The sequence below is a fragment of the Morchella importuna genome, assembly GCF_003444635.1.
Source record: "Morchella importuna strain M04M26 chromosome Unknown Morimp01GS003, whole genome shotgun sequence".
Lineage (NCBI taxonomy): Eukaryota > Fungi > Ascomycota > Pezizomycetes > Pezizales > Morchellaceae > Morchella > Morchella importuna.
Window position 1 is genome coordinate 529,848 of NW_025763400.1, and position 13,207 is coordinate 543,054.

Sequence of the window (13,207 nt, forward strand, 5' to 3'; positions counted from 1 at the left end):
GCGTCTAGGTTTGAAGAAGCACTTGGATTACTAGTAGTGATCCTCACAACCAAAGCAAGATACATGCCCAAAGATACGCATCCATCAGTAATCACCATCCCAGCCGTTTGTGACACCTTTCTGGCCCCCACCCTTCTTTACCCATCACTACCGACCTACTTTATCTACCCGATATACTCCCGGCAGTGCGGATCCAAGTGCGGGGAGCAGCCGCTCACCCCCATATAAAGCTTCATGCATGCAGTGTAAACACATTTAGAGTATCTGCCGTGGAATATATCGATGTAGAGCACGTACGTATACGTGCTCAACCTCTAAGTTTAGCCGTAGAGGAGCATTGGCGCCTTGCAGGTCGGTGGTTGATAATTTCGACCGAGAGCTTGAGAATTCGTGGTTTCTGCTGTGGAATTTGGAATTCTGTTTCTCGAGAATCAATCAATTAATGTAGTCATGGTCCTGGACCCTCTTGCTGATACAAGTACATGTAGGTATCTACATGTAATCATGTTCTACAAATCCTTGCCTTTGTAATCCCGCCGCTGAGCTAAGGATGAACTCGGAATCTGGCTAGGAGCCTCAGGTGAAGGTAGGGAAGGGTGGGGTGTCCATCATCTCACGCGTCATACCCGTGCAACCCTTCAATTAGTCCCTGCTGCTTAGTGTTTGGTGGAGGTCTGGAACATCCACCATCCATCCTCCCTCGATGCCCTGAATAAAACAAATGCAAAATGCAGGGTTCTAATTCCTACAAAAACCTTATACTCACAGATACCGGCCCCATCCGTAAGCATTTCCATTGTATGTTGACAAAGTCAAAGAAGAGAGAAGCTTCGTGAACAGAAAGCGGCGGCGGGCGGCGACCGCTACCGCTCGTGGCCGCCCGATGTTTCTGCCGCTATGTTTAATTGAGACTAGCGGAATGTGGGGGAAGAAACGTCTCCACATGGCACTTTACCGGTTCTAGCCTGGTCTTGGGTAGCACAGGGGCATGATAGCATCAATGGAAAAATCCCTATTGGCCGGACGAGCCGTAAAGGCAGGGAGGACGGGAGGGGATAGGTACACCATTTTCTGGGTCAATGGCGACGATAATATACATGTTGTACGGACTGCAGAGTACTTTACATCCCCTCCCACCCACGATATCGGGCGGAATTCGGGTGGTTGATGGATCACGGAGCTAAGCTTCGATGACTGAGTCGGAGTTGATTCCGGCGTCTTCGAGAGGTAAGTAATGCGTAGCTGGTGTTCGCAGCATGTTAATTCTAGACTCGCCATCTCCTGTAAGCTGTTGAGGAGTGTTATGTGATACATGTGCCTCGTCTGAGGGCGGTCTGTGTCTCTGGCCCTTGGCATGCAGCTGTCCGAAGCTTCCCCTCAACCCCAAAGGTATATATACGCCCCTGCTCGCCCACAGCCTCAGATCCGTTACTTCTCAACGTAATTCCATACTTCATATAAACTAGTCATTGAATTGTTTTTTTTATACCAATACCAACAATAATCCAGCAGCAATGGGCCACCACAAGGACGAGGATTTCAAGGATTGTCCAGTGTACACCACCAGCAATGGATGCCCCGTCATGAACCCGCAGGCGTCTCAACGTGTTGGCGAGAACGGACCTCTATTGCTTCAGGACTTCCACCTAATTGACCTATTAGCTCACTTTGATCGTGAACGAATTCCAGAAAGGTATGTCTTCAGCCAGTCATCCTTGTGTGTTCCCTCAAAGCTCAGCCCGCTGACATTATTCTCATAGAGTCGTCCACGCCAAAGGAGCCGGCGCCTATGGCGAATTCGAAGTGACAGATGACATCACGGACCTTACTTCAGCAGATATGTTCAACAAAGTTGGCAAGAAGACAAAAGCTCTTGCCCGCTTCTCCACCGTCGGTGGCGAGAAGGGTTCCGCAGACTCTGCGCGTGATCCTCGTGGTTTCTCTGTAAAGTTCTACACGGAAGAGGGAAATTACGACTGGGTGTTTAACAACACGCCAATCTTCTTTCTACGAGATCCTGCGAAGTTCCCTGTCTTCATTCATACACAGAAGCGGCATCCACAGACCAATCTGAAGGATGCAAGTATGTTCTGGGATTATCTCTCAAATAACCAGGAGTCGATCCATCAAGTTATGCACTTGTTCTCGGACCGTGGAACGCCGTACTCTTACAGGCATATGAACGGATACTCTGGACATACCTACAAGTTCACGAAGCCGGACGGAGCTTTCCACTACGTCCAGATCCATCTCAAGAGCGACCAGGGCAACAAGACCTTTACAAACGACCAGGCAAACGAGATGGCCTCTGCCAACCCTGATCACCACACTCAGGACCTTTTCGAGGCAATTGCAAACGGCGACTTCCCATCATGGACCGTGTACGTCCAAGTTATGACTCCCGAGCAGGCTGAGAAGTTTAAGTACAGCATCTTTGATCTGACTAAGACCTGGTCACAACGCGAGTACCCACTCCGCCGCTTCGGGAAGTTCACCCTGAACCGTAATCCCGAGAACTACTTCGCCGAGATTGAGCAAGCCGCCTTCGCACCCTCTCACTTGGTTCCCGGTGTCGAGCCATCCGCAGACCCTGTGCTCCAGTCACGCCTATTCTCATACCCCGACACCCACCGCCACCGTCTCGGCGTCAACTACCAGCAGATCCCCGCCAACCGCCCGCTGCACGCCTTCAACCCGTTCCAGCGTGATGGCCAAATGGCAATTGAGAACTACGGCGCGAACCCGAACTATCAGTCGTCATTCCGGCCAATCACCTACGCAAAGGTAGTCCCCCATGAGGCGCACGAGAAGTGGGTAGGCACTGCGACAAACTTTGCCTTCCGCGTCAACGACGGTGATTATGAGCAGGCGAACGACCTGTGGAACGTCCTTGGCCGTACTGAGGGGGCGCAGAAAAACTTCGTCCACAACGTGTCCGTGCATCTGTGTGCGGCAAGGAAGGAGGTTAGGGAGAAGACGTATGGCATGTTCGACAAGGTGAACAAGGACCTCGGTGAGAAGATCAGGACGGAGACGGAGAAGAATGTACCAAATTCTGGCAAGGTCGAGAGTGTGAGTGCGAGGTTGTAGGTGTTTAGTTGTTTCTTTTTTCGGGTTGTATTTTTGATAGTTTAGGGTCTTTTTATGGGTGTTATGTATTGTTACGACGTTAGGCATGTGCTTTGTCTTGTAGGTATGGTTTGATATTTGAATGGAATATGTTGTTAAACCTATATTATTATTATTTTGAAAAATTGATTTTGTGAATCTCAAACTTGAGTATCAGAAGGCCCAAGACCCCCCATGCAGTCGGAGCTGTCAGAAAAGAGCACTAGCCTTAGCGTTGGCCAAGACTCAACTACATATCCAGCTCAAGATTTGGGTCCCAATGAAATTGACCGCTCCCACTTGATTGTTCATAACTTCGTTAGGAATTGATGGATCGCGGATATCTACGGTTTTTGTTTACTTAGAAAGCTCAGCTTCTGCCCTATAACCTTCTGATACCAATACATTGCACCTGGTATTTCCAGCGGGTATCAGAGCTTCAAGCTCTCCCAACCAGAGAGACTCAACAACACAAGATAGAGGTGCCAACAGCAATATTGCAGTTCTATAATGTAGTTTATAAACTCGGGCACGACAAGTGTTGATCAAAAGTTTGCAAGCTATATCTGCCTTACTAGTTACACCCACAGTTTTGTACAGAGCTGTGATAAACGGTACTGTACCCACACAAGTGTCTGATATCTAGAGTAGGGTACAGGAGCAGCTGAGCCTATTAAAGGTAAGCTTTGTGTGACTAACCTTGAGTAGATGACTAATTAACTTATTAAAACCTGTTCAATCTGTTCAAGGTTATAAGAGGTTACTTTATCACACAGTACTGCTGCACCGATTTGTTCCGGTTACACGCCCATACAAAAGCCCGTTTTAACAAAAGCAATGGAGGATAACGTACCTTTTGTGACGGCTATCCTATCACAGCTCGTTTCACCAGATGGATTTATGAAAAGGTACGAAAGTAGCTTACCTATTTCAGGGGTCAGTAATTGTGTAGGTACCCGCACTGGACACTTACATGTAGTACCCAAAGCTCCAACGCATGTGCCTTCTATTGGCCCTATCAGTGAATACACCCATGCGTTAGAGTTGTATTTTCGGGAGTACTTGTTGCCGGTCTCTGTACCTACAACACCTAGAGTACTATATCTTCGCCAAGAACCCCAACGTTCTTATGTAATTCGCCAAGGCAAGCCTTATGACGAATCGATCACTGGACCACGTCTTTGAAGGTCGCCCCCCCGAGCATCTGCTCTTAAGCTTCTTCTTCTCCTGACATCTTTCCACTTTGTTGTTCACCTTACCAACTCTGATAGGATGCCGTCGATTTCTAACGAACCCGCACGCTCTCATTCGTCTGCTGGCCGGATCACAGCCGGCCTTTTGTTATCGTTCCTAGCACTATCTCCATTATCTGCTGTGCTAGCAGCGTCTCCAGATCCGTTACGAGCTACACATATTACTGACAATATATTGGCTCCTGGGCCGTTTATCGGCGGAGGCTCTGGAGACGGAGGAGCAATTAGGGGGGGAGGGGCTCATACCTTTGTGAGTTTCCTAGAGTTTCCCAGAGCTCTATTGTGTAGCGTAAAGCTCCTGAAAGCTTAATACTTACAGTAATCGTAGACTCTGCGCCACATTTTACACCACGGTGCTGAACTGTATGGTTTCTTATAAGATCCTTTCTCCGGGAATCTCTAACGCGTGCATATCTAGATACCCCTATCAGCTTCGCAGGCTCGACATTCATGAAGATACCCTGGTTGCTACCGAGGAAGATCCCCAGCTTAGGCCGCCCCCGAGATTAAAAGCAACCTCGCGGTCCCGTAAAATAACACGACTTGCGGACCGCTCTAAAGATACTATCGAGAATTATCTATGGGCACAGCGTGCCCATGTCCCGACTACCTTTTCTGCCGATGCCTGGACAAGCGAGGAGATTCCACAACCCAATATAACCGATAAAGCCACGGTCCTAAGCTTGGCACGTATCGCACAAGCCGCGTACGTTGAAGTTGAAGGCGGCGACGGTTGGATGGATGTTGGAAACAGTTATAACGTTACAGGCGACTTTGGTTGGGAGGGTGATGGATTAAGGGGACACATTTTTTCTGATGAAACTAATTCAACAATCATCATCGGACTCAAAGGTACAAGTCCCGCCGTATTCGATGGTCCGGAGACCACTACAAATGACAAAATAAACGATAATCTCTTGTTCTCGTGCTGCTGCGCAAGAGTCTCAAGGTGGTGGAAGACGGTCTGTGACTGCTTCTCTGGCACGGCCTACACTTGTGATAATATATGTTTGAAGGAATCCGTCACGGCAGAGAACCGGTACTACCGTGCTTCCCTTAACTTGTACTACAACGTGACGCAGATGTACCCCAACGCAAACGTCTGGCTTGTTGGTCATTCCCTCGGCGGTGCTGTCTCATCTCTTTTAGGTCAGACGTACGGGCTCCCGGTTGTAACTTTTGAAGCTCCCGGTGAAGCTTTGGCTGCCCAGCGCATTGGCCTTCCAAAGCCACCTGGTGATCCCAAGGGGCTAAATGGAATGTCCGTATATCATTTTGGTGTTACAGCAGATCCAATCTTTATGGGAGTCTGTAATGGTCCAACCTCCGGTTGCTCTATCGGAGGATATGCCTTGGAAACAAGATGCCATGCCGGGTTTGAGTGTGTGTATGATGTTGTGTCCGACTTAGGCTGGAGGGTTGGTTTAGGATACCACAGGATTCAAAGTGTCATTAAGGATGTCATCGAAGTTTACGAGACGGTTCCGGAATGTATCTTCGATGACGGTTGTGTCGACTGCTTCAACTGGAAATACATCGAAGGAAACGATACTCAACCTACCACCACACGTACGACAAGTGTACCTACAAGTACCAGTACAACTACATGCACATCACCTGGATGGTGGGGGTGCCTAGATCCAACAACAACTATCACGACGACAACTAGTCCGCCAACTATTACTACTACTACCACTACAACAAAGGCAACTACCACTTGCACTCGTTATGGCTGGTTTGGGAATTGTCTCGATCCCTCACCGACGACAGCAACAAGCACATCCACTGCTTTCATCACTATCACAACCACTTCAACATCAACCACTGCCACTGAAACTTGTTCCCATTACGGCTTTTTCGGGAAATGTCTGGATTCTACTACATCAAGCCCAGTCAGTGCTACAGCTACAGTTACCCCTCCAGTGGAGACCTGTAAAAAATATAATTTCTTCGGAAAATGTGCTGATCCTGTTGAAACCGACACGCCTACCAAGACTACTAAGACCGTAGACCTACCAGTACCAACTCAGACTGGCAAAAATGAGGAAGCTCAAAGCTGCATTAAGAGGGCGCTTGGTGGGTTCGGATGGTGTGCCCAGTGGAGTTCTGCGAACCTTGACGCGGAGCTCTGAGAAGCCATTGCTTTACTAGGCCCGGGTATGTACTTTATGTGTTCTGATTGATTATGAATTGGCGGTGTTTTTATTCTTTTCAGCAAGGATGTTTTTCTGCTTTGGTATTATTATTTTATATATTTTAGTGCATATCACGGGTCTGTGGGTTTGAGGTTATCTTTTTTTATGGCATGAGGTATAGCCATCTCTATGTCTCCATTGAAGGCGGGGCATATTTTAGATGATACTGGTCATTGTACTAGTTGTGAGCTTTTATTTACTTTGGAGCACGGTCATTTCTGTTGGATTATATATCCGGCCAGTCGTTTTCGTCGATGGTTGATTTATGCGGCACGTCATTGGGTTGTATTTGGGATACTTTTGATTGATGAATTGGCAGTTTTGACAGGCGGTATATGATATGAAGTTTGAGTATTTGTGTATTTAAATCGATTTGGAATAGTATGCATTTGTTTTTAGATGCCTTTTTATCCCGACCTTCGATGAGTAGTATGCAATACCTTATTGTATAATTGCTGGGGTATCCATTCAAAAGGATGTACGTATGCTGATTTATTCTTGGTTCATGAGCACTTTTTATGGTGTACTCCGTTTCCCTACTCAGCGAGATCCCTACTCAGCTGGCTGCAGGCTCGGCGGCCAGTTTTTACGTGGTGGGAGAGCACGATTCTCGGTCAATAGGGAAACGGAGTAGTTGTTCAGTAGAGTAACCCGATGCAAAGCTAAGTTTATATAAAGGGACAGTTTATCCGGATCGAACCCCAAATCCCTCCACAATAACCATATTTTAATGAATACCCTGCATGATATGTATGTAGATCTAGTGGCCTTTGTTCCTTCCCCTCATCCTCTCTATCAACGAGGGTTTCCCTGTCCAGTTGGTGTTACCACCCGTACTCGGAGAGTGAAATATTCTACCTAGCACGGCTTCTGCCGTCAGTGATACAATATAGCGGTGACGGATCTCTATACGGGCCTAGGGCACGAATGCATATGTAGGTTTTACAAGGGTTTATTAGCTCAGGTTTTTCTTTCATGATAGCTAGCCACACTAACATGAAAAGCAATTCCTTTCCAGTGCAGAATCCGCTTTTTTGACACTCTCTTAAGAGGTTAATTGGTGGTAGACGTGCATGTAGTGGATCCTGAGGGTCGATCGGATCCGCAGAGATACTTTTTAGTGGGGCCAGATGCTACTCGCTGATCAAAGGAAGGCTTCCATTAATTACAAAGCCTTTCGAACTTCGTTTGACCGTTCTTTTTCTGTTATAGAAGATACGTGTTACGAGCACTATACTGCTTATTATGATTAGTAAATTTTGCATAGTCTGAAAATATATGTAGTATTTATTTGTCCTATTAAATGCATCTGAATTAAGCTTTTGAATTTTGAAGATAGGTTATTAAATTCTGTAGTAAAGGACCACAAAAGGGCATAATATCTTACTGTTCGGAGAGAGCAAAGAGGTAAGACCTTGCAAGATGGTATCTAGCCATACCTTCAATAGCCAATAGTGAAGTATCAATCTTTTCAACGTTTTTGGAAGGTTCTATGGTGTTGTTTTGATCATTTGTAATTACGAAGTATGAAGCTCGCAAGCGGAAGAAAGGTAAATAAGATTTGTAGACACATCCGAAAGCCTATGGATGCCGAAAATATCTACATGATATCATCTACTTGCTTAATTACATTATTTACACCCTTTTCTATACATCATTGATCATGACACAACAATACTCCAATATTGATCTTCACGCGTCCTGCGCGTGAGAGGACACCACGCACCGACTAATGGGCAGATAGATCTACCGGCCCCAACTCATACTCCACCAAGCAGTCAACATTATATATACGATACTCCCAAAATAAATCTTACACTGCACAGAATAACAACCACTCCATAATACGCCCATGCTTGCTCAAAACAAAACTCCATACCCTTTTTTCCAATGTTCAATCCAGCTCAAAGATCTCATGCTCTAGATCTGCATTCTCGACACCAAGTAATCCAGAACATATGCTCTTACATATATCACGCGGAGAAGCGTAAATGGTGTAATTCGTAGTCGTAGTCTTTGTAGTCGTAGTCGTAGTCGTGGTCGTGGTCGTGGTCGTGGTCGTACTATTCACACTCATTGCATAAAAGGGAGAGGTTTGACGGCCTGGGTGAGCACTACCAAAACCGTGCTCTATCCGATAAACGCGTTTATACTTCTATGGATGATGTTAGTTCTGTAAAAAGAGGAACTAGTACAAGAAAGAAGCCCTCTTCTTCTAAAACACCATATCACCTCATAAGTAATCTAATTTTTAGTAAATGAATTATAGTACTTACGTCCCTCTTCCCCTTCCTCCACATTTTCCAGCCCTCAAACAGGGCGAGGACGCCAGCGACGGCAGAGATGACCGCAACAACTAATCCGATGATGCTCAACAAATGATCTGGTGGTGGACGTCCTTGGTTCGGAGGCTCATGTGGATGTGGTAGTGGCATAGAACTCTTGTGTTTTTCAATGCAGTCGAAGGAGGAGCTGATCAAGCGTGGCCGTGCAAACTGGTTGGTCTGTAATATTACAATACGATATTGGAATCGAAGATGTACGTAGTTCCATTGAAGCTGGGTGAATGGTGGTATTTATCTGGAGTATGTGATATTTGCGCCTGTTGAGAAGGGGAAATGTGACAAGGAAAATTCGAGAATATTTGGGGAATAATAGCGAGCAGGTTTGTTACTGAGCACTGGCACTCGTAATAGAGATCAGCAGGGATATTCTATATGTGCGAATGATTTTATATGCTCTGTGGCTTATACTCCACGGCGAGGCCGGCGCCGTGTACTACGTATGTGGTTAGGTGCACTAACATTTACTTAAACAAAGCCTTGTGATAATCTATCCCAGTCGAGGAGAGAAGAGGTAAACCTCTGTCTAGGATCGGAGTCTAGTAGGAAAAAAATATATACCAGGTTTATCCTTACACCAATACACTAATTAGTACTACTCCTGTACTGCAAAAAAGAAATTACGCCGCAACCCCAGTAATATAGGAACCGCCCCATGCATCCTAGAGCCTCCGAAGAATGATGAAAGAACTTTGCGGAGTCTCTTGGGAGGACGTATGTACGTCTCCCCAGTAGGGCGGGACTTGCCAGACCGCTGACAGGCGCTCCAGGGGGGAGAGGGCTGATTACTGGTAAACAAGGATAGACCCCAGAATATTTCTGCGTACCTACGTACAAAGCAAGAATATCTAACTAGTACCCGTTCAATGTATATATCGTTGGGTATTAGGCGAATACCTAAAGTGACTTCTCTCCAGGATGAACTCATCCTAGACAAAGGTTATGCCAAATATCCGTCTATCTTCACCAAGTACATCTCTAGAGACTCTAGAGACTCTTGTCTGGCTGTCTATCAACTACCAATATGGCGCATATAGCGTAAACAAACCACTGCGGTGGTCAATTGTCATGAGGCAATAGCAACCAGGACTCTGTAACTAGAAGTAAACATCGTCCCCTTCCAGATCCTTTAGACTATTGTGTGATCTAACCTGCATATATGTATATGCGTAGGGCCTAATAAGTACTTTATAAGAGCTAAAGTCGACAAGTGAATTGATCTGATCAACGGACGCGGCCGGAGAGGCCGGCCCATCCACTATGAGACTCTATATAATGATTACAAGCACGACAGAATCTCAGTGTACACATGTTTTGGAGCACATATACTTGTACGAATTGGACGACTGAGACTGAACCTTTTACTGGATGTCACCACCAAATGCGCGTATCGATCGGCGAGAACGATATGTGTGTTAATCAGTAGTTATTTTATTCCTACCCCGAGTCGCCCCGACAAGCGCAAAAGCCCTAACCCATAGTTTTCCTCTGCTACGAGGCTAATTACCAACCCAGGCGATTTCCAGATTCGAGACACAAGCATACGATATGCATGTAATTTAGTGGAAACCAGGTTTTGTCTGACAACCACTTGGACGTGGAATTTCCCCGGTTGCCACAGGGGTCAATTGGAGAAAAGATAGCCAGATGTGCTTCTAGAAACGCGCATGGCTGGGAAGTCATATGTACCTAAACCTAAATCCACATCGGTTAAGTGCCAAAACCCGAAAACCAAAAACTGGAAGCCAAACCCAAGGATATCTGCTTCGATGGTTAGACTCAAAGATATCCACCTTCCTTCTGATCGATCTTTGATTGTGTTCCACTCATGCAAAGCCAATACTGAGTCGTTGACATTAGGGTTTCAGACCTGTTGCATACTGCAAGGTTGGCTATCAGTTGCGCACAACGTGTCAACGACTACAGTCACTCACGGGGTGAAGGCGGATCCTGTCTAATGGCGGTCAGGGATTTGAGGCCAATAAAAGAGCTAGGTTTTGGACGCCAAGGGCAAATTACTGCAAACAGAACCATCGGATAGGAGCCGCCGTCAGTAGGTGAGCGACTGTACCATAAGGACAAGGGGACGCGAGCGGGGTTCGTGCTCTTGACTTATATATGGTCACCGACGAACCAAAAGCCATTGGTATGAGTAAACTGGACGGTGGCTTGTCTTATCTCTTCGGAAATTATTATCATTAGTACAAACATGAATCGACTTACCTAATGCGCAACCAGATAGAATCTATTTTTGCTAGCCAAAAAAGAGTCAGAGCCCCTTGTTCTAGAACTGCTACGCCCTGAAAACATGCAACCAAATGCCTTTTAAGACTGCCTATTAACGCCCCAAAACTGGAATGACTTTCTAGCATCCCTTTATAATCTTGGCGTACCCTTAAGGTAAATAATATCTAGACCCCATTCATAAATGGTCACTCGTAAAAAAAAAAAGTAATTCGAGTGATATTTTATGATCCTGTTTCACACGTATTTATTTTCATCTAAAGTGCCCAATTAGAGTCTTATAAATTAATTTTAAATAAGGAAATAACTTCGTTTATTGATCTCATTAGGCCTAGGTATTTACCGAGTGCAGTGATGGTGGCTGTGACGGTGACGGTGACGGCGATGGCGGGTCGGAGCTCCGACTCTAATACGAGGCCACTCAAAGCGAGCATAGACAAATAGTTTGATGTTTTCTGCCTCTCAAGGGGTATGCCTTACTCTGATCGAGCGAGGAGAGAGATGCCTTGAGATGTTCGAGGCAATCCAGATAAATACGGACTATTTATATCTAGGAACGTTTCGAATGATATGTTATGCTCGGCGTTCTAAAACTTGACAGCAGTACAATAACCGCCTTACTCACAACGATCTATGTTATTCTTCTCCCAGATAGGGGTCATGGGGGTTGATAATCTGATAATAATTCTGTGTTCTTGTAATATAAATCTTTTTTAAATGTTAATACTAATTAGTTAGCTAAAGCTCGAGCAGGAGGACTTGTCTCAAGCGTACCTGTCTTGTAGACCCATGCCTTGACTTCCTCGAGCGGCTATAGGCTACAATGCTCGTGAATCACACTAGGTCACCGTCGCCGTCACTGTTACCGTCACAGCGCCATTGCCGCTACGGCCGAAATTCGTGCGGATTATCAATCGATAAATATTAAAAATACCGCCCAGGATATTAAGTGGACCTTGGAAGCCTTGCAGAGATTATTTGCAGTGGGGAAAAAATTGGTTCCGATTGGGTAGGATAGCTAGGATCCTATCCACCGCGTTCCGACACATCGAATTGCGACTTTATGATAAATTCTCGAAGTCGAGCGTGTTTTTTTAAACTTAGTTTGACAAGCGAGATAGTAGTTAGGAATTTTAAGGACCATTGCTGGGGCCAATCAAACAGAATTGTTTGAGACATCATTTTTCGGTGCTCTCGGTCGAGCAGTGTATTTCGTAAACTCACTCAAGCCTCTTGCCTTGAATAACTCGGGATCAGATTCCTTTTAAATTTTGGATTCGATATCGCTTTGAGAATTAGTTGGCTATATAGTGTTAATATCATTATCACTATGCAGTAACAAACCAATTAGCAAAAATTATCACTGAACTACCGAGATTAGGCCGGTGCTCTGTTCTAAGCCGTGTTTATATTAGTCTCGTACCTAGGTGCGCCTAGGTACGAGCTTGTATTCGCCGATACAGGTAGGGATTTGAAGACTTCCTTGTGCCAAGATCTTTGGCAGCCTTGGCTCACGATCACTCACTCGACTGCTTTAGCTGCGGCTGCCTTTATTATATCCTTGATCATTATGACAAGATATAGAAAGATATAACCTATATACCCTAAAAAGGTGCCAAGAAAATGTTCTAGGCCTTCCCAAGTAACCACGGAAGATGGTCCTTGGCAAACATAAAATCCGCCCACGTAATATGTGGTTATTACTATGTGGTCATAGTAGGAGGTTTGGTGTAGAATATGCCAAGAGCTATATGGATATAAAAGGTCCACCTATTGTATAGTACTCATATATATACAAGTCTCCTACACTTCACCTTACCTTCAGTTTCCACACCCACAAGCAACATTCCTCTCCTGCCGTGACTAGGCCTGGCCTCTCCCTCTTTCCCATCAGATGAACCCGATAATGTCAGGTCTTTATGCGGCAGCAACTCATTTCTGCGAGAATCCTTCGTTCCGTAGTTTTGCTTGTACACAACTGTACCCAGGCAGCGGACTGTTTTAAAGGGCTCAATAGTTGGGTGAAGGGGAGGCTGCAATGAGAGTTTAAAGCCGTAGCCGGAGA

The 13,207-nt window shown here is 45.7% G+C and overlaps 2 protein-coding genes across 2 annotated transcripts; both read left to right on the forward strand.

The window, feature by feature from the left end:
• Window positions 1–1,190: 1,190 nt before the first annotated feature.
• LAJ45_01657 (uncharacterized protein) lies at window positions 1,191–3,090 on the forward strand (the record flags this gene model as incomplete). The annotated part of the gene is made up of 3 exons (XM_046111250.1): window positions 1,191–1,227; window positions 1,510–1,693; window positions 1,761–3,090. The coding sequence occupies 3 exons, from the start codon at window positions 1,191–1,193 to the stop codon at window positions 3,088–3,090; spliced, it is 1,551 nt and encodes a 516-aa protein (XP_045975194.1).
• A 1,290-nt stretch (window positions 3,091–4,380) lies between these two features.
• On the forward strand, window positions 4,381–6,493 carry LAJ45_01658 (uncharacterized protein; the record flags this gene model as incomplete). Its single annotated transcript, XM_046111251.1, has 3 exons — window positions 4,381–4,611; window positions 4,690–4,724; window positions 4,780–6,493. The coding sequence occupies 3 exons, from the start codon at window positions 4,381–4,383 to the stop codon at window positions 6,491–6,493; spliced, it is 1,980 nt and encodes a 659-aa protein (XP_045975195.1).
• Between the last annotated feature and the right edge of the window lie 6,714 nt (window positions 6,494–13,207).